A 17753-nucleotide genomic window follows, 5' to 3' on the forward strand; every position below is an offset into this window, starting at 1 on the left:
ATCTGGACTAGTCTGTGGGCTAGAGACTTCAGAGAACCCCTGTCAGCTGAAATGAGAAGGCCAATCGCTGCGATTTATTTTTTGGGGACGCAACCACCAAGACAATGGCAAAAGCATCAGTATTTAGTACTGGTCTCGGGAGAGAGGAACAACAGAGGGGACAAAGGTGTTCCGCTAGTGCCTCGGCCGGTCTCTGATGACCTGGATATGGATGCGTTCAGCAAATTGTCTGTCTACTCTGTGCTCTGTAGATGCTATCTAATCATCTATTGTATGAATGACGAACATGGGACACGATGACGTGAGACAGCACAAAAGTGCTGCTCATGTGCGGCGTTGCAATTGAGATGCTGACTGGTTTGGTTTGGATGATCCAAGACGAACTGCTTCTACAAGTATGTAACTAACTATCCGAAGGATTTGCAGCATCAGCGACGCTTTCCTTTTTCCATCTTGCTGACAATTTTCTCGTTATTGTATCGAATTGAGGCTGCAGTTTCTGCAGATCAAAATGCAAGTCCCTTCGTATATACCCTGCTCGTGGCGCAACGTGTGCTTTTTTTGGGTAACAAGACTGGCCAAGGAAATACTTGCACGTTCACTGAAAGTTCTCGCCCGACAGAAATCAACTTGGCGCTGACTCCACTGAGATTACCCCTGGTCCTGTTGATCGGCCCAGACCGACTTGAGTTAGAGGGACCGTTGATTCGCTAGACTAGCCTGGATTATCACGAGGGCTTGTCTGGAGGATAACCTACCCAGGCAGCCAGGTACGTCTAAAACAGAGAAGGAGAGTGAGATGGAACGACTGTCGCTTCACTTTACCCGACATACCGGTGAGCCTGTGCCGTACAAGGTAACGAAAGCGAGAATACCACTTTACCTACAGTACCAAGACCAATATTTATCCCCAATAAGCAGAGTAGTCCTGTGCCTCATTTCGTCAAGTTCCGAAAAGACCACAACGCCATCAATTTCGACCTTGTGCGACCGTTCCAACTCAAAAGTCGCGCTACGGATGATTTACGATAACCAGGGGGGGCCCAAGTGGCGTTCTGGTCACAGGGGTCAGTCAACTCCTACTGAAGATGCCAACCCATGTGATCTTTGTCTGATGAGTTCCCGATCTTCCGATTAGTTAATTGTTAGTGTCTTCGATAAACTGTGTGGAAAAGCCATTCCCCGCGCGGTAATTAATGCACCCGTAATTATCTCTTGTCTCAAGGAACAGGCGGAATCCACTAAAATAGCTTTCTTTTCCTTTTCTTTTTTGTAAGAATCATATTTTGCGGATCTCACCTGCGGTTTACGTTTCAAAATGCTCCTGATTGCACAATTAGTCATGACAGGACAGGGTATACCCCTGAACCCGTCACAATTCCACCTAGTCCATCATTTACTTCATGTCTAACTTTGACCTGAACTAACCAAATCAAAATTTACTCGGTTTCTACGTCAGGCCGACAAGGTGATGAGAATTGTACACTACAATAGCAGCTGTCCCGTGAAAAGGGGTGTGGTAAAAAGCCGCATGCACAACTCAGGGGAATTGCATATTTCTAGTTCTCCTGTCAGCGTTAAATGTTGTCGTGATTGGTTAAGCCGTACAGCATCTGCATGCGCATCACAGCCCGTCATGAATGAAGATCGTCCATGGCGTTCTGGGGTTTCAAACACAGCTAGCCTGACTTGCTGCAGTGGCGTTCAGCTCATGTTAAATTGAAGATCTATTCGTAAATGAATGGGAGACCAGATCAATCGTATGATACAGGTCCATCAGCATCGTCGTCGCAACTCAGATCATCAGTATAGCAGACAACGTCCAGGACATCGCTCGCACCTCCCAACCAGACCCGATACTCTCCATCCGGCTTAGGCACGAGCCAATCTTGCGCCTCAACATCCCAAACACTCAGGTCCTTCCTTGTCAAAGTCAATTGCACAGTCTCACTCTCTCCTGGCTTGATGATCCCCGTCTTCTCAAAGTCACGAAGTTGGATGATGGGAGTCTCGTATCCGGCACTCTCCGGAAATTGGACGTAGGCTTGAACAGAAGCCTTTCCAGCGAATTTAGCGCCTGAGTTAGTGACTCGTACTGAGATGGTATAAGCTTCGTCCCAGAGCGCTGGATTTCCGCCTTGCGCGCCACCTGCACGTGGAATAGCCGTCTTCTGCTTAGTCGAGTAACCATCTGGGTAAGGGTATTTGGATTTTCCAGCTGCTTCAACGGCCTTCTTTGCATCAGACTCTGAAAGCCAAGAATAAAGGTAGCGCCAAACTGTCTTGAAGTTACTTGGCATTATGGCCTCTTTGTAATCGGGAATATCCTGGGAATATTCTAGGACATCACCTTTCGCTGACCTTTTGGGAGGGTATTGGGTTAGTGTAGTGATTCTCTTGATGGTCGCGTTCGAGTACGTGAAGTTAGTGTAGCTGAGACCGTGACCAAAAGCGTAGCGAGGTCGAATCTTCTCTTTGTTGAGCCAACGATAGTCAATATATAAACCTTCAGAATAGGTATCTGGTGGTGGATCGATGAAGCCAGAGTCGATAAGCTTCACAACACTCTCGGGCATGTCATCCTCCTTCTTGGTGATGCTGTATGGCAGATGTCCACAGGGAGATGCATCACCAAACAGAATGTTCGTTAGAGACTTGCCAGCTTCTTGTCCAGGAAGGTGGGCAACGAGAATTGCTTTGACCGAGGGCATGTCATGCCACTGTTCAAGTAGGACAGGCCCGACAGTGTGTATCACCACAACAACATTCTTGTATTTCTCAGCCGCAGCTTTGATGAGAGCGTCTCCGCCATGCCACACGTTCAACTTATCAGCGTCCCGATCGCCATGGTTACCTTCGACCGTGTATGTGTTCTCGCCCGCATCCGAAGTCACGAAGACAATTGCAACGTCATCGTCAGTCGCACTCGGGACAGAAGGGAATTTATCGGTGTTGTAGAATGCGACATCATCAGCCTCTTTCTTGATGGCGCCGATGGGATCGTCCAAGTACATGTAGTCGACAGTCCCAGATCCCCAGCCTTGACCCAATGTGCCTTTGTTGCAGTTTCGGTCGGCACAAGCGTTAGCACCATCAGGATTGATTTGGGCACCTGTACCGAAAACCTTAAGAGGGCTTTTTTTGCTGAGTGGCAGAAGGTTGTTATCGTTCTTGAGCATAGTGATGGCTTCCTGAGCGACTTGTCGGGCGATCACGTCGTGATCATCTTGCACCTGGACGAATTTATTGACGACTCCCGTGGGTGAGTTGGGCCAAGCTCCAGGGTACAGAGGGCCTACAGCATCATATGTGTTGGTGTCGAAGCTTAATTTGGGAAAGTCTTGGTCTTGTCCAAACTTGTACCAAGTCGCGACGATGCGAGTGGCCATATCGTTAAGTCTTTCCATAGGAACTGATCCGTTGAGTGTGGCGCGGGTCATTTCGTACATCCATAGTGATCTACCGAGAAGCGGGATGACTGGGTCACCGGGCATGCTCATATCCATACCCGCAATGGCCGATGCGACGCCAGTGATTTGAGAAAGCCAGTCAGTCATGACGAAGCCTTGAAATCCAAGCTCGTCTTTGAGTAGTGCATTAATGAGATATGAATGTTCACTGGACATCGTGCCGTTAACCTAATGATAATGAGTCATTGCTTGGGCACTGATAAATAGCTATAACTTACTCGATTGTAAGCTGTCATTGTTGCTCCTACACCCGTTCGAACAGCTTCGGCAAAAGGCCAAAGGTAGAGCTCATGCATAGTTCGATCGTCTGGTTTAATTAGAAAATGGCTGATCATGAGGTGAGGGATAACTTACCAATATTTGCAGAATATGCTGGAGATACAATATCGGTGGTCTGTCTTCTGTACATTTCCTGCTCATTCCCGATGAGATGCTTGATAGTCGAGATAACACCCTGTTCCTGAACACCCTTGATGGTCTCTCGAGCACCAATGGCTTGGATAGCTGGGTCAGAGCCAAAGCCCTCCCAGTTACGTCCGCCCTTGGGCTTTCGGCCGATAGGACCAACGGAGGGACCAAGCCAGATATTCACACCCTTCCCGCGCGCTTCTTTTCCGATCGCTACGCCGCGCTCATAAATCAGCTTCTTATCAAAGGTCGCCCCAGCAGTGATTCCATCAGGGAATACGGTGACGTTGTCAGCTTGCCGGACACCATTGGCTGCATCGTTCAGACACAGCTGAGGGAAACCGACACGATCAGCAGATCCGGAGTTACCATTGCAGGGACTATGCTGTCAGTATGGCCTGAGAGAAGGACAAGGTTTCGTACCCTATGTCGCGTTAGTAGCTTGTCTCTTATTGGTTCCTTTCAGACATACCCATATAGATACCTGTACCAGATGTAATGTTGGTCTTCTCAGCCAACGTCATAGAATCAACGAGCTTCTTAGCTTTGGCATAGCTGTCTGCCCAATCTTCTACCCATCCACCATAAGGTGCTGGGTAGTATGGTGCAGCGATAAAGCCATCTGAGCCCTTGGCTGGTGCGCCTGAGCCTAGGATGGCAAAGTTAACCAGAGTGATAGCAGCTACTTTGACGATAGTCATTTTCGCAGTGAATGATGACTTGGCCTATAGCACAAACACTGACCAGGAGAAAGAAACGCTGCATTATTATACACCCCAAATGATCTGTCTACGATTTCACGTGTTCAAGTTTAACCGAAAGTAGTCTACCATTCAATTCGTGACTATCGCCGAACGTTAAAGTGGTCATGCGCGCTGGCGCTGCATCTAGTGCGTTGATTTCCAGGGCCGAATCTTGCTTTTTACCAATCGTTGCCTTTTTCGGCGTGCAGGCTTCGATCATTTGGGCCTGAGACTGCCGAAGAGGGTATACTGGTCCGTCCAGTGCAACCTGGGACAAATGCGGAGATGATGATCTTCGCATCTGATGATCTCTCCCAAGAGGTTCAGCTGAGTAGGACACAGCCCAATTGGCTCATAATTATAATGCCGGCGCGATATTATGGAATGGAATTGAAACAATCACAGAGAATGCATCTTCTTAACCGCCATTACCACCTTAGATTGACTCTTATCTATGACATGCTATATTCGTGGGCTGATATAACCGCTCGGTTAAATCTCTCGAGTTCTCAATTCTGCTTCAATTCCCCTCTCTTTCTTAGACTTGATCTTCCGTCTTTCCATTCCGATGCTCGCCAAGAATGCAACACCAGCGAGCGACGTCGACACAACGAACGCATTAGACACACCGTACCGGAAAGCACCCCTTACGTAGGAAAGCCTTTCGCCTGAGACAATATGTTCCAAGTCAATGCCGCCTGCAGCAATGACAGCTTCAACGTCAATCTCGCTGATTTCTTTCAGCCTTTGACGAAGCGAGTTCTGGAACACGTTCTGAGATATAGAGAGCCCTACAGACCCCCCAAGCGCTTGAGATATAATGACCAAAACTGTCCCTAGAGGAACGTCTGCAGTACTCAAAACCACCTGAACAGCAAAAATGGGAATCTGAATAGCTATACCAAACCCCGCACCTGCAAGGACCTCAAAGCCAAACCATTGGGACAATGGTGTGCTCTGATCAATAGTGTATAGCAGACCTGCACCAGTGGTGAAGATAGCCGAGCCCATCCACATGAAAGGAACATAGTACCCAAGCCATGTGATGACGGAGCCTGTTGTGAGAGTCGCGACGGTAGTCGTCACTCCATGCGGGAGGATGTTTATACCTGACGTCTGAGGGTCCACACCTTTGATTGCTTGGAAGTAGAAGGGCAAATGGTACGTCTGCGTAGTCATTGCGCCTTGGTAGAGGGCAGAGAACATGCATCCGAGAAGGACTGACCGTTGAGAAACAATACGAGGTTTGATCAAAGCTCTGTCAATTGTCAGCCACTGTTGGAATCAGCCCTGCTCTAGGGGGCTCACGCACGCTTCACCTTGTCGTATTTGGATATACGTAAAAAGAATGAGAAGCAGACCAAATCCTAGAAAGCATCCCCAGACACGCGAATCAGACCATGGATAAACAGAACCACCATTCTGTAGTGCTAGAAATAAGCAAACAAGAGTTCCTGCAAGAAGGACAGCACTCTTGAGTCCTAGGCCAAGGACCTTTTCTTTCAAGGGTTTATCCTTGTCTGGCGCTTCGCCAAGAGACAACGGGTAGTACAACATGATGATGGCAGCCATCAAAGCACCCAGTGCTTATAGAAAATTAGACACCATTCCGTAAGGATGATAGGAGTTCACTCACGTATATTTACCCAAAAACAAAATCTCCAAGTCAGCTGCTTGGAATGAGTGAAAACACCACCGAGTGAAGGCCCAATGACCGAAGATATACCATACATACTTGACACGATTGACAAAAGCAACGGACGCTTTCTCATCTCAACAATGCTGGATATAATGATCATGGCACCACAGAAAACGCCTGCAGCACCAAGTCCAGCTATGGCCCTGCCGATGATGAACACTGGTGAACTCTGCGCAGCGGCGCAGAGTATAGAACCTGTCTCAAAAATTACCGACGATGCTAAGTAAACCCATTTCAAGTTCCAGTAGGTGTATATCTTGCCAAACGTCGGCTGGGCAGAGAGTTGGGTCAGAAGGTAAGCTGATGCGTACCAGGCTGGGGAGAATGAGGTCAGAAATGGTACTTTGTTGGTAATAAACGCTTACTAACCGACATCACTAAGACTGTCGAACTTGCTCGTTATCTTTGGGATTGCAGTTGCTTTGACTGGTAAGTTGAAGGTGTAGTATGTGGAACTCGAGGCCTACCAATGATGCTGTTGTCCAAGGAAATCATCAATACACCGACCATCAATGAGAGGGTCATGAGAACCAGTGATAGACCATGAAGATATCCATCATACTCTTGTTGTATCTGAGTGTCGACTGTATCTTCATGAGCGGCAGACTCACGAGGAGGTGCCAGTTTCGGTTTCTCCGCTGGGATGCTGTTTCCATCGAGTTTCATTGTCGGTGAGACTGGCTTGTTCCACCTGAAGACTCATTAATATCACTGTCTCTTCGCCTCTCATAATGAACACTAACATTGGCTCTTGCTCTAAATTCACGGTAGTCTCTTTGACGACTGTCGGCCAGGATGGTCTGATATCTGATTGCTTCGACTACTGGCACAATCTTGGAGTTTCCAGGGCATCTTAAGTAATTACAGATGGTCCGTTCTTGACATAGTGCGCCGTGTGAAGCTCTGTTGGCGAAGACTGCACACCATGTAATACCAACCTCATGGGGTTTGCATCGAGCTTTTAGGCTATTCTGTTTGGCGGCGCACTCACACTCGCACTCGCACTAGCGTCCTTGTAATAAATCAGATAATTGGAAGATGCGATATGTCAAACACTACATACAGTGAAGCGTATTCGAGTTCTGGAACATCTGGGCATGTTGGTCTCGATGATCCTCAACCTACACAGATCGTGATGCTGAAATCGAGGTGCTATAATGTGGCCGATTGACGTCGACCTTCAATTTCTTTGAGATGTTAGAGTTCTATGAGTTATCTCAAGTCTGACTATGATCGCGTGCTGTCAGACAAAAGTCTTACGGCAGATTCAATGTCTCACCATCACGACCTATTCGGAAGAAAAAAAGATTGCTTTTCGGTGATAGAATCAGCAATGTGATCAACTGCATTTAACCATCCATGGCTTATCCTGTAAGGTCTATGGGTATGCGAAACATGTGTGATTATTGATCAGTCGAACACTCTGGTGGCAGGGACAGTTCATTGCCCAACTGTACAAGAGATGAGCCAACGCAAGTAATCAAAGCATGAATTTGTCAGCGAATGATAACGTTGATGAAATTAGTGGTATTACAAACTGCGTTGTCCTCAACAATCCATAGCCTTCGATGTGAAATTTCCGATTGACCATACTGGATGGCTGGTTCCAGCCCCAACACTCTGCTGGATTTTGACAGTTCGGCCGTGGCAATACCATTGATTCCCTGCTATTGGCTTGGGTAATGATAACAAAATACAATGTGGCCATTTTGAGCTACCAGCCATCGAATTAACCTTTGTCGCTGATCGATCGAGGCGGAAATGGTTGGCAATGGCTTCTCGCGCTACCTTGCAGGGTCAGACAAATTGTCGGACGTACTCGGAGGTGGACTCGCTCCACTGAATTTCGGTGGTTCATGCAAGCATGCGATACTGCGTTATTTTGATTCTGTGTTGACTGTCTGACTTGAGAAGATATTGCATCGATATGGCAAAGTTACAAAGGCGACAGACTACACTATTTCGCAATTCCACCACGCATGCGTTTCTTTGAATCATTTTGAATACATAGGATCCATTTGCTTTTACTCGAACTCAGCGTACAGCAGCAGCATTCACTTTATTGGAATAGGTTATAAGCTCTTTTAGTTATCGCCACGTCGAATGAGATTGTGACAACGTAACAAGAACAGCAGAGCTGGCTTGAACAGCATCTCAAATCAGTCAATAGCCCTCAGCCCAAACCAAGCATGATGACAGATTTCTATCACCATTTTGGGGGCCTCCCAATGAACTCTAAACCGTTATGGATACTTAAGAACACACAATCTCCGTCTTTCACTTGTAAACTGACATATCAAGTTGCCGTCAACCAACAGCAAATTCATCCACCATGCGCTTCATCAAACTTGCAAATATCCTTGCTCTCGCAAGTCCTGTACTTAGCAAACTTGACAAGCCCGTTCTGTGCCCCTGTGTGGACTTCAACCACGTCGACGACGACCTGTTCGAAGCTCTTCCACAGACACCGCACACTCTCACCAAGTGGCCATGGGGAAGTAAGTGTTTCTCTATGGGGAAACGTCTCATGAACTGTGATTGACATCATGAACAGAGCTGCCTAAGCAATGCAAAGTCCTGGCTGACCAGGAAGGCCTGAATGCCTATGACATGGAAGTCTACGATGTTCTTTATGAGGACTGTCCCCAGCCTTGGGTCATCTGTCAGCATCACAAATCGCCGAATCCTGTAAAAGACATGGCCGACAACTTTGGTCGCCTCCCTATCGGCTTGCGAAACTACATTCGAATTCAATTCGGTCAGTTATTATTTCTTTCTCTGCACTACGTCCGACATTATGTATTGATATCTCATTTAGCGGCTCCGATGTTGAAAAACACGATGATCGGCGCTTGCACGACGTAAGTACAGATTCGAGTAATGTGGTGTTTATTTCTGACCTCCCAGCTATCCTCGGGGAGATGTGATATACTACGGCAATACTACCGAAAGGCTTCAGGACTGGGTTCACGAGGCTATCCATGGCGTCGATTACTACCTTGGCCACAAGAAGTATGGCAAGATGTTCTCAGGTGTGTATCGCGGACCGTATCCAATGCAAGATGACAGATGACTTACTCCCCTTTTTAGACACAGATTTGTTTATCAACGAGTTCAACAAGGATGACTTTGTCAGCGATGATTATGCCAAACTTTGTGGGTTCATCCGTATAAAGCTTCATGAACGCATTGCTAAATGACGAATTCCAGCATATCGCGAGGCTTTTGCCCAGATGGGTGTGCTTGCCACGATCGAAAAGTTCTTACCCGGGAGAATGGCATCTTTCCAATCGAATTGGAACATCCTTTCTCACCAGTTTGCTGCTGTGTCTACCTTTTTGAACGAGACCTTGTCACTCGACAGTACATGTGATCGGGTGGATAAAGATTAGTAGGTCATCTTTACAAGTTAGCTGTCTTCTAGATAACAGTTACTAATCATCAATAGCGAGGTTGTTTGCATGGGACCTGCGGCAGGTTGTGAAAGCCCACCGAGTGCGAAACTGAGGAGAAGGGATAACAAAGCGAAAGAGAGGGGTGGTAGCGAGCCGTTAACCGGGAAGGTTCTCGACACCTGCGAGGGGCAATATGACAAGCCGCTCTAAATTTTTTCATCTTGAAATTATGTTCTTCCTTCGTCTACTCGGGCCTCGAGGACCATTGCTTCTCGTCTGTAATGATAGGCATAGACTAGAACCATAATTCGTCCAGGTAGCAATGAAAAAGGAAAGATATCCCACTATCCAACAGAGAGATGCATCCTTTGCACGAAGATTCTTGAGCTGTGACTTGGCTCTCAATTACTTACTCAACCAGGAGGCACAACACTTCTTCCCATGCTTAGAAGCCATGGCAGGGTTAGAGACTTGTTAGGGAGCTGAACTCTGAGGATTATTCTGTGGCATGTAAACAAAAGTGAGAGGTTTGCACAACACGTATCCATAGGTCTCGCAGTGGCACGCATCTGGCATTCGTCTTGCTAAAACTGGTGTTCTCATTGGGAGGGTGTACAATATATTCTAGCATCATTTGAAGATCTTCTATCGAGAAAATTATTCTCACGTGTGCCCTCGATGGCATACCCTAACCATAGGTTCCAGACATTACCAAACTAGGTAGTCCGACACTCCTTTTACATGAGGAGGAACATAACCGCTACCGAGGCCAAACCAACAGAGGCCATGGCAACCTTGGTCATTCCAGAGCCGGAGTCAGTAACAGTGGCATGCTTGGTCGACGTAGCTGTGGTGCTAGTAACGGAAGCCTTAGTGGTGGACTCGGCAGCGGCTGCTGTGAGAATACTTCTCTTCTTGACCTCATCAGAGACGGCCACAACGACAGTAGTGGGCTCAGCGACGGCGATAGGCTCGGCGATAGGCTCGGCGACTGCAGTGGACTCGGCGACAGGCTCGGCGGCGGTAGCTGGGGAGTGGACGCTGCTCTTCTATTACTCGTTAGAGGTTGTTGGTGAAGTAGGAGTACGTCAACTTACAATACTACGAGGGGTCTCCAAGGCCCAGTCAGGGTCGGAAATGAAGGTGGGCGAGGCAGACCAGGCAGGGGGAGTTGCGGGAAGAGGGGGGACCACCGTTCCGTCTAGGGCCTTCAAATCTGAATCGTAGACCCCATCAGCGACGTACATAGAACTCTTGGGGTCACAGCGAGTGATACCCCAGATATAGCCATCTATAGCACATCAACAAGCTGCACTTATCATATGTCGACGAATTCACATACTTGGCAAGTCTTCCCTTTCGCACGTCTTCAAGATGCAATCCTTCCAAGGGGTAAAGAAACCCCAACCACAGTAGCATTCCTGAAGAAGGGGATCACATCCCTGCGATTTAACAGCGTAATTAACACAGGTGATATGCGCCGTGTGAGTTAGGTAACCTTTTCCTTTGTCTTTAATGGAAACTTACACCGCATTCGGGAACCCAGTCGAGGGTATTACCGTAACCACCTGAAAAGCCAGTAGTGGCAGTGGCAGTGGCAGTGGCGGCAAGAGCAATGGTAGCGGAGGTCTTCATCTTGAATGTGTTTGTTTGTGGTTGGTTGTAGAGAAGAGAAGAGGAGCGATCGATACAGTTAATGTTCTAGGGAAGATCTTTTCCAAAGAGACAGGGACCATCGGTAAGCTTTTATAGTCCAACCAAAAGTCTAATTCTGGCATAGTTTATGGGATTTCATATTTTGAATTTAATTATCTGCGGATTCTCATTTGGCAGTAGAGTCGATACTTTCAACTTGAAGCATAATCAAAGTTAAGATTTAATACATTGCAGATGTCTTAGCTCATGATATAACGATATGCTTCCATTTATTAGAGCATCTGCAACTCTATCTATTCGACTTTGCAATTTCTCTGATAGGGATATCATATACCATTTGCCAAAGAGTAACTGGGAGTTACTTTATTAATAGTGGATGTAAAAAGTTATCTTTGAATTCCTGAAAAGACTTTGTTAGTGAAAATGGTAAAAACTATAGCACCTACTACCTTCTTAACACATATTCCAACTGACAGTCTTCAACATATGTTACATCCAATGCATCATCCCATGCAGATAAGTATAATGAGTGCCATGCATACATGGTAGTAGTAGGTAGGTAGGTATTCGGAAAGATGAAAAGCAAAAAAAAAAAAAAGACAAATTGCAGATTGGCCAAGGAAAACAAATGGAAAAAGTAAAAGAAAAGGTTTTGCGGTTTGTGTGGATCGAACACACGACCTTCAGATATCGAATGATTGAAGTTTGACTTCAGTCTGACGCTCTCCCAACTGAGCTAAACCCGCCAGCCAATGAGGTCGATAAAGAGTTGGTTTACTAAATGAGTCTAGGTACCTATTCACAGCGGAAATCCCACAATAATCTTTTACCCCTTTATTTAGCCATCTGGCATTTCACATTTACAAAGGCCACAGGCTTTAGGTACTCTACTACTGCCCTGCTAATACTTTCTGTTCCGGGTGGTGTCGAAAAGACGATTAAGTGGGAGTGGATTATATTATCAGACTCTTCAAAATCCGCAGAAGTATGGACACATTTACCTTGTAGTACCGAAACCAGGGAGCAGGTTCTAGGTCCGATTCATGATATCGGACAAGCGTGTCTGTTTTGTTTAGTGACTTTCTTGGCATTGTGCTGTGTTATGTCACTGATGACAGTAGTCTGTGCATAACAACTGGCCGAGCGGGAATATCAGGAAATTAGCCTTGTTTTTATCTCAGAAGTTTCATCTAGTAGCACCAATAACAAGAATCGACGTTTGCTTATTGGCGTACAATTGAACGACCTCTCACACGTTACTGTCCCTTTCCTTTTTTCTTTTTGACATGTCAAATCCGCCATGCTTCCTACTTTCTCTCATTGCTTCAGCCAGTCTTGGCAGAGTCATCAGCCCAAATCCTTCGTTTCAGACAGACAATACATCAACAGCGGGCCCTTTGTGATTGGCACTATAGAGATTAATTTAATTGCCCCCGCTTCTAGGCTGAAGGATCAAAGATCTATAAAACTAGCACTGGTACCTTGACACTTAGTTACTGCACCTTGACTTACCATCATCATCCGCAAACTGAATTTCCACAACAACTTTCATTATGGCAGTTACCAAATTTGGACTCCTTGCCTTTCTCGCCGTGAGCACTGTTCAAGTCAGTGGCAAATCTACTATACAGCCGCCTGCTAGAGATGCCGTACTCAACCAGGCGACGTCGCAAGGATGCTTCAGCACCCTCCCATCAGAGGCGGGTGTTGTCCAGGATAGAACTTTCATGTCAACTGGCCAGTGCTTGAGCTACTGCCAGAAAGAGAAGAAGAGTGTTGCTGTCCTTCATGCAACCAAGTGCTACTGTTCGGAGACCTATCCGGCTAAAGCATCGTTGGTGGATGATGATCAGTGCAACCTTGGCTGCCCAGGATATCCTCGAGAAGCCTGCGGCGGCTTAAACCCGGACGCCTACAGCGTGTACAACACAGGGATTGATTTGGACCCAGTGTACGATACAGATGAAGGCAAGAACGACGACTCGTCCACTGCTGGTTCTGGTACAACAACCCAGGATGTAAAAACAGCCTCGGTTTCAACCAGTGTCCCCGAAACTACCACCGACGTTACCTCAGAGACCGAAACTTCAGAGATCAGCACACCCACAGTTCGTGCTGAAGAGACTTCACAGGTCGCGCCCGTGGTAAATGAAAATACTGCTGCCGCGACCCCCAGCGCTTCTGCCTCGTCTGTTCCAGACAACGCCTCGCCGCGGCTCTCCAACCCCATTGGCAATATTGTCAGAATGATTGCATATCTACTCTGAGACGAAGATCGATAATATAGAGGTTTCATTTTTCGAAACAACGTCATGAGGATGTAGAGAGAACTTGAGTATCGAATTGGAGGATCTTATCTGATGATGGCCGCATTTATTCTGTGGAACGTTTTGTATTTACGATGTACAAATTTTATAGATAGGCTAGGGAAATATTATGCAATTATATATCTACGGATTTAACAGTTACATGCAAATAGGCAAAGAGTTGGTTTCTGGAGCACCGTTGTCAAATTGTTCTTCTGATCCATCCATTGTTGACTGGGCGGGCGGGCAGGTCACAGTGAGCTAGGCACCCTGGAGAAATCGACTTTCTAGGCCTCTTCAGTGGCTCTCCTCGCTAGCCTTCTTGACCCCCAAAACATTTAGGGGTCGAGCGCTTGCTTTTCAACTCATATGCAAGGATGGTATGACGGGCACATTATCAAATAAACAGAAATTGCTTCATTAACTATATACCGTCCAGTAGATCCATTTCCAAGCAATAATAGTATCTCTGTCTTTTATGAACGCGACAGAGCATACTCAAACGCTCCCTCCTTCGGCTTGCAAGTCGCGCCAACTTCTGGAAGAGTGCCATCAATAAAGTAGGATGAGATGGCCTTGAGAAGACAATCGGATGAATGCGAAGTAACACCATGCTGTTAAACGAAGTTAGCTCATCTCTTCAAGAAAGACTCAATAGGAAAAACTTACACCAACGCCCTCATTCACCAACACACGGCTATCTCTGAACCGGGAGGATACCTGGTATGCATGACTGAGAGAAGTGATAGGATCATATGCATTGTTGACAACGAGAACCGGGAAGCTCGTGTTGATATTACGGAGAGTGTTGGTATCAATGCCCTCTGCGGCATCAAACTTCCAAGCACCGCATGCCATGTAGTCAGACGCGATGGCATCGCCAAAGCTACTCTCGGCAAGATGCGCCTGGTAGAGGGAGTAAAGGTCCTCCGGTGTCTTGACTCGGAGGGAAGTCTCAGAGCATGCGATTCCCTGGAAAGAATTCTTACCCAGGTTCCACTCAGATGTGTCCTCTTTGTACATGCTCAGGGCCTTCTTATAGTCCCCTTCAAATGCATATGAGAGGAGCTCCGCAACAGTTGAGTAGTTGAAAGGGCTGGAAAGAAGATTCATGATGGCATTTTTCAGCGCCTTCAAAATAGAGTTGCCAGCGTAAGGATAATCGGCAGATGATAGACCCTCTGGAAGATCAGTCATGTCTTTCAGCTTCTGGAAGAGATCGACCGTCGCGTCGCGCAAGTCTTCAACTGTGGTTTTGCTTCCAGAATAGTTGGCCAGACGGCAAACGTCAGTATCAAGCTCGACACATTCGGTGAAGAGGTGCACCAAGGACTTCTCGGCGTCTTTGGGACCTCCAATACCGGTTGAGGTAAAGTATGCGTCTGCCAGAGAGTTGGAGTCAAGCAGAAGTCGCTCAATGCGATCAGGGAATAAGGAGGCAGCGACTTGTCCGAGGATAGTGCCGTAAGAGATGCCCCAATATCTTAATTTGCCGTCTTCTCCGAGAGCATCGACGATCTTCATCATGTCTCTCGCGGTGAAAGCAGTGCTGAGGAAGCGGCCATTCTCTTGCTGGGTCTCGTAACAGGCCTCGGTGACTTTCTGCATGGACTCCCAGGCTTCATTTTTGACGTATTCCCAGAGATCAGCTTGAGGCATAGTATCGATGCTCCTGCGAGACTTTGTGGTGGCTGTGGTGTTTACATCACACGCAAATGGGATGGTTCTGCCTGTGCCACTTCAACGTGTTAGAAGCTGGCTCGAGTAGTGGTCTGTCTTACTTACCGAGGGTCGAATGAGATGATGTTGTGATGACCACCGAGGATGCTAGAAATGCGTTAGATTCAGTAATGTAATTGATACCAACAAAATGCAGACTCACTCGCGAAAGTCCTGTCCGAGATACGCAAGTGTCTCGAGACCCGAGATTCCAGGACCACCTGGGTTCCAGAACACACTGCCTTTGAAAGGTTCTTTGGTAGCGTTATACCGGAGTAGTTGAAGCTCAACCGTCTTTTGAGAGCTTGGGTTGGTATAGTCCAAAGGGACCTCAATCGTCGCGCAATCACCAGGTTTGAGCAAATCCTCAGGAAGATCTAAGTCGCAAGGAGCCCATTTCAGGGTTGAAGTATCCTGGGCCAGTGAAACGCGGGAAAACAGAAGCTGCGACGTGCCAAGAAGGAGCGGCGCCAAACGATCATAGAGCATCTTCATATTGGCGACGGAAAATCCAAGAATGATGGTCTGTCTGAACGGCAGCATGTCGCAGGACTCGATGATGCTTTATGCTTCTGGCGATGAGAACCGGAGCGGACAGTCGGACGATCAGATAAAAAGTCATGTGGGGGTGGGTGGTGAGGGAGGGATGTTGATCCCAGCGGGGACATGTAATTTCGGGAGATGGTCAAAGAGGCATGTTTTCTCACTCAGCGTCAGTCAGCCTTGTACCACTTGAGGTAGAGTTGTAGAGCAGTGGATATCTTTCTCGAGTCATCGACGCCATGAAATCGATCATTCTCGGGACGTTCCATACATAGTACATATTGACACTAGAGCATCTCAGCATTCTGTCCTCCATGGAAGCCTCTGCCGGTCTTTGCAACAAAACATCGTCACTCCTCGGCTTCTTGCTTGAGCCGCAGACGGGATCTAACGGGAGACTTTGCTGTGCCGTATGACGACAGCATCCATACCTGAAATTGTCAACAATTACGCTAATTTTGATCAAGGGAGAATACAGGATCCTCCATGACACCATTCATTCTCAGGGAGTAAGAGTAAGCGTGAGCTGCCGTTGACCCGCTGTGAGATTAGCGCTCGTTAGTGGACAACAAACAGCCTTGGCTCTCTGCCCAACTCGATATCGGGCTACCACGTTCCGCACGCATCAAGGTAACCAACACGTACAGAGTATGACTCCACTAATTACATGGGTGCAAGGTACCCGGGAAAGAGGTATGTGCTTTCTATAGTCAGTACGTACTAGAAAAAAGAAGACACTGCACTCAGTCAAGCTGAATTGTTTTGCAAGAGCAAAAAGATCAGGTTGCGGTTTGTGTGGATCGAACACACGACCTTCAGATATCGAATGATTGAAGTTTGACTTCAGTCTGACGCTCTCCCAACTGAGCTAAACCCGCTGACTAATGAATCGTGACAGCGACCCTTTTATTCATACACATAATGTATTTCCATCTATTCGCGGATGCTAAGTCAGAACAACTCCCTCGTTCAAGCGCTGGGTTTCCAATCAAACAATTATACTGGTTCGTTCACAGCCTATGGATGTGGCTTAAACATATGACAAGTCCTGGATAGTTACTCAGTAACTCTCTTGCATCTTTGAGACTGATATCACGAGTTCCCCGTCATACACATTCAGTCTGGCTTGGATCTATTATACACCCATTGATCTTTTAGGACTTTGCTCCGATATACAGATTTTTTCTTGTTACACCTTTAATGATATAGTGTGAATTCACATATCGAAATACAAGGTATAGTGCCTGCTGCACCCAGGATTGAACCCAGCACTACAACCAGGACACTGATTGTTACTCCCCAGATACTCAGTGATAGAGAGTTCCCGAGAACAGTTACCGCACAAAACTGCTAGCTCTTGACGCTCCAACTTAGGCCAGGTCTTTGAAACATGCCCTGCCAGCTCGTCATGGCAACTTATGCAGGCATAATATTCCATGCAACATTTATGCCGAATGGCAATGATATCCAGTTCCGAGTGCCAGTGATCGCATTGAAGCTTTGAACGCGTGTTTACTCCATGAACAGTCGGCGGACTGGATGCGTTTGAGTCTGGTAGTTGGACGGGTTGAGACATTTGTCTGATGGTTGTCGAAAGTCGTTTAGTTTGGTGTTGCGGCGCTGATCAAGAAGAAAGACTACCTGATTTCGTACGTAAACTATGGCAAAAGTTCTTCACCTCAATAATTGGATCGTTCTGCAGTCATGAGCTGCCTAGGTGTGTAAGATTTTGACCTTTATGATGATTAGAGATATGAAATTTGAAGGATTAATATTGATCCACAAAGTATTAGTAGCTCAGTAGACCCCGCAAT

The 17753-nt window shown here is 46.9% G+C and overlaps 7 protein-coding genes and 2 non-coding genes across 9 annotated transcripts; 2 read left to right on the forward strand and 7 right to left on the reverse strand.

The window, feature by feature from the left end:
* Positions 1-1304: 1304 nt before the first annotated feature.
* Positions 1305-4579, reverse strand: EDB82DRAFT_555802 (glycosyl hydrolase family 3 N terminal domain-containing protein; the record flags this gene model as incomplete). The annotated part of the gene is made up of 5 exons (XM_065609660.1): positions 1305-3638; positions 3689-3777; positions 3825-4258; positions 4290-4302; positions 4351-4579. The coding sequence occupies 5 exons, from the start codon at positions 4577-4579 to the stop codon at positions 1755-1757; spliced, it is 2649 nt and encodes an 882-aa protein (XP_065464857.1). The 3' UTR covers positions 1305-1754.
* Positions 4580-4947: 368 nt separating this feature from the next.
* Positions 4948-6226, reverse strand: EDB82DRAFT_499431 (major facilitator superfamily domain-containing protein). Its single transcript, XM_025735110.2, has 2 exons — positions 5934-6226; positions 4948-5879 (listed from the first exon to the last, which is right to left on the reverse strand). Exons 1-2 carry the CDS (start codon positions 6191-6193, stop codon positions 5114-5116), a joined length of 1026 nt encoding a protein of 341 aa, XP_025585849.2. The 5' UTR covers positions 6194-6226; the 3' UTR covers positions 4948-5113.
* A 2426-nt stretch (positions 6227-8652) lies between these two features.
* On the forward strand, positions 8653-9925 carry EDB82DRAFT_536527 (uncharacterized protein; the record flags this gene model as incomplete). The annotated part of the gene is made up of 7 exons (XM_065609285.1): positions 8653-8818; positions 8875-9078; positions 9139-9181; positions 9228-9352; positions 9411-9476; positions 9531-9711; positions 9769-9925. 7 exons carry the CDS (start codon positions 8653-8655, stop codon positions 9923-9925), a joined length of 942 nt encoding a protein of 313 aa, XP_065464858.1.
* A 394-nt stretch (positions 9926-10319) lies between these two features.
* On the reverse strand, positions 10320-11350 carry EDB82DRAFT_575111 (uncharacterized protein; the record flags this gene model as incomplete). Its single annotated transcript, XM_065609958.1, has 4 exons — positions 10320-10764; positions 10813-11006; positions 11058-11157; positions 11243-11350. 4 exons carry the CDS (start codon positions 11348-11350, stop codon positions 10453-10455), a joined length of 714 nt encoding a protein of 237 aa, XP_065464859.1. The 3' UTR covers positions 10320-10452.
* Positions 11351-12024: 674 nt separating this feature from the next.
* Positions 12025-12117, reverse strand: EDB82DRAFT_t142. Its single transcript has one exon. It is a non-coding gene; the product is annotated as a tRNA-Phe (tRNA).
* A 553-nt stretch (positions 12118-12670) lies between these two features.
* Positions 12671-13825, forward strand: EDB82DRAFT_499435 (uncharacterized protein). The gene has a single exon (XM_025735113.2). It carries the CDS (start codon positions 12925-12927, stop codon positions 13636-13638), a length of 714 nt encoding a protein of 237 aa, XP_025585852.2. The 5' UTR covers positions 12671-12924; the 3' UTR covers positions 13639-13825.
* A 328-nt stretch (positions 13826-14153) lies between these two features.
* Positions 14154-15891, reverse strand: EDB82DRAFT_524644 (Alpha/Beta hydrolase protein; the record flags this gene model as incomplete). The annotated part of the gene is made up of 4 exons (XM_025735114.2): positions 14154-14291; positions 14347-15415; positions 15463-15504; positions 15560-15891. 4 exons carry the CDS (start codon positions 15889-15891, stop codon positions 14154-14156), a joined length of 1581 nt encoding a protein of 526 aa, XP_025585853.2.
* Positions 15892-16724: 833 nt separating this feature from the next.
* On the reverse strand, positions 16725-16817 carry EDB82DRAFT_t141. Its single transcript has one exon. It is a non-coding gene; the product is annotated as a tRNA-Phe (tRNA).
* Positions 16818-17000: 183 nt separating this feature from the next.
* Positions 17001-17690, reverse strand: EDB82DRAFT_499440 (zinc finger CHY domain-containing protein). The gene has a single exon (XM_065608599.1). The coding sequence runs from the start codon at positions 17513-17515 to the stop codon at positions 17156-17158; it is 360 nt and encodes a 119-aa protein (XP_065464860.1). The 5' UTR covers positions 17516-17690; the 3' UTR covers positions 17001-17155.
* Positions 17691-17753: the final 63 nt, after the last annotated feature.

The sequence above is a fragment of the Fusarium venenatum genome, assembly GCF_020744135.1.
Source record: "Fusarium venenatum strain MPI-CAGE-CH-0201 chromosome Unknown EDB82scaffold_2, whole genome shotgun sequence".
Lineage (NCBI taxonomy): Eukaryota > Fungi > Ascomycota > Sordariomycetes > Hypocreales > Nectriaceae > Fusarium > Fusarium venenatum.

What these genes read in the sequence shown, in the direction of transcription:
- EDB82DRAFT_499431 (XM_025735110.2), bottom strand. Translation starts at nt 6,193, where the DNA reads ATGGCTGCCATCATCATGTTGTACTACCCGTTGTCTCTTGGCGAAGCG. An exon ending in CAAATACGACAAGGTGAAGC is followed by an intron (nt 5,880 to 5,933) that starts GTGCGTGAGCCC and finishes GACAATTGACAG; the next exon opens with AGCTTTGATCAAACCTCGTA.
- EDB82DRAFT_499435 (XM_025735113.2), top strand. Translation starts at nt 12,925, where the DNA reads ATGGCAGTTACCAAATTTGGACTCCTTGCCTTTCTCGCCGTGAGCACT.
- EDB82DRAFT_499440 (XM_065608599.1), bottom strand. Translation starts at nt 17,515, where the DNA reads ATGTCTCAACCCGTCCAACTACCAGACTCAAACGCATCCAGTCCGCCG.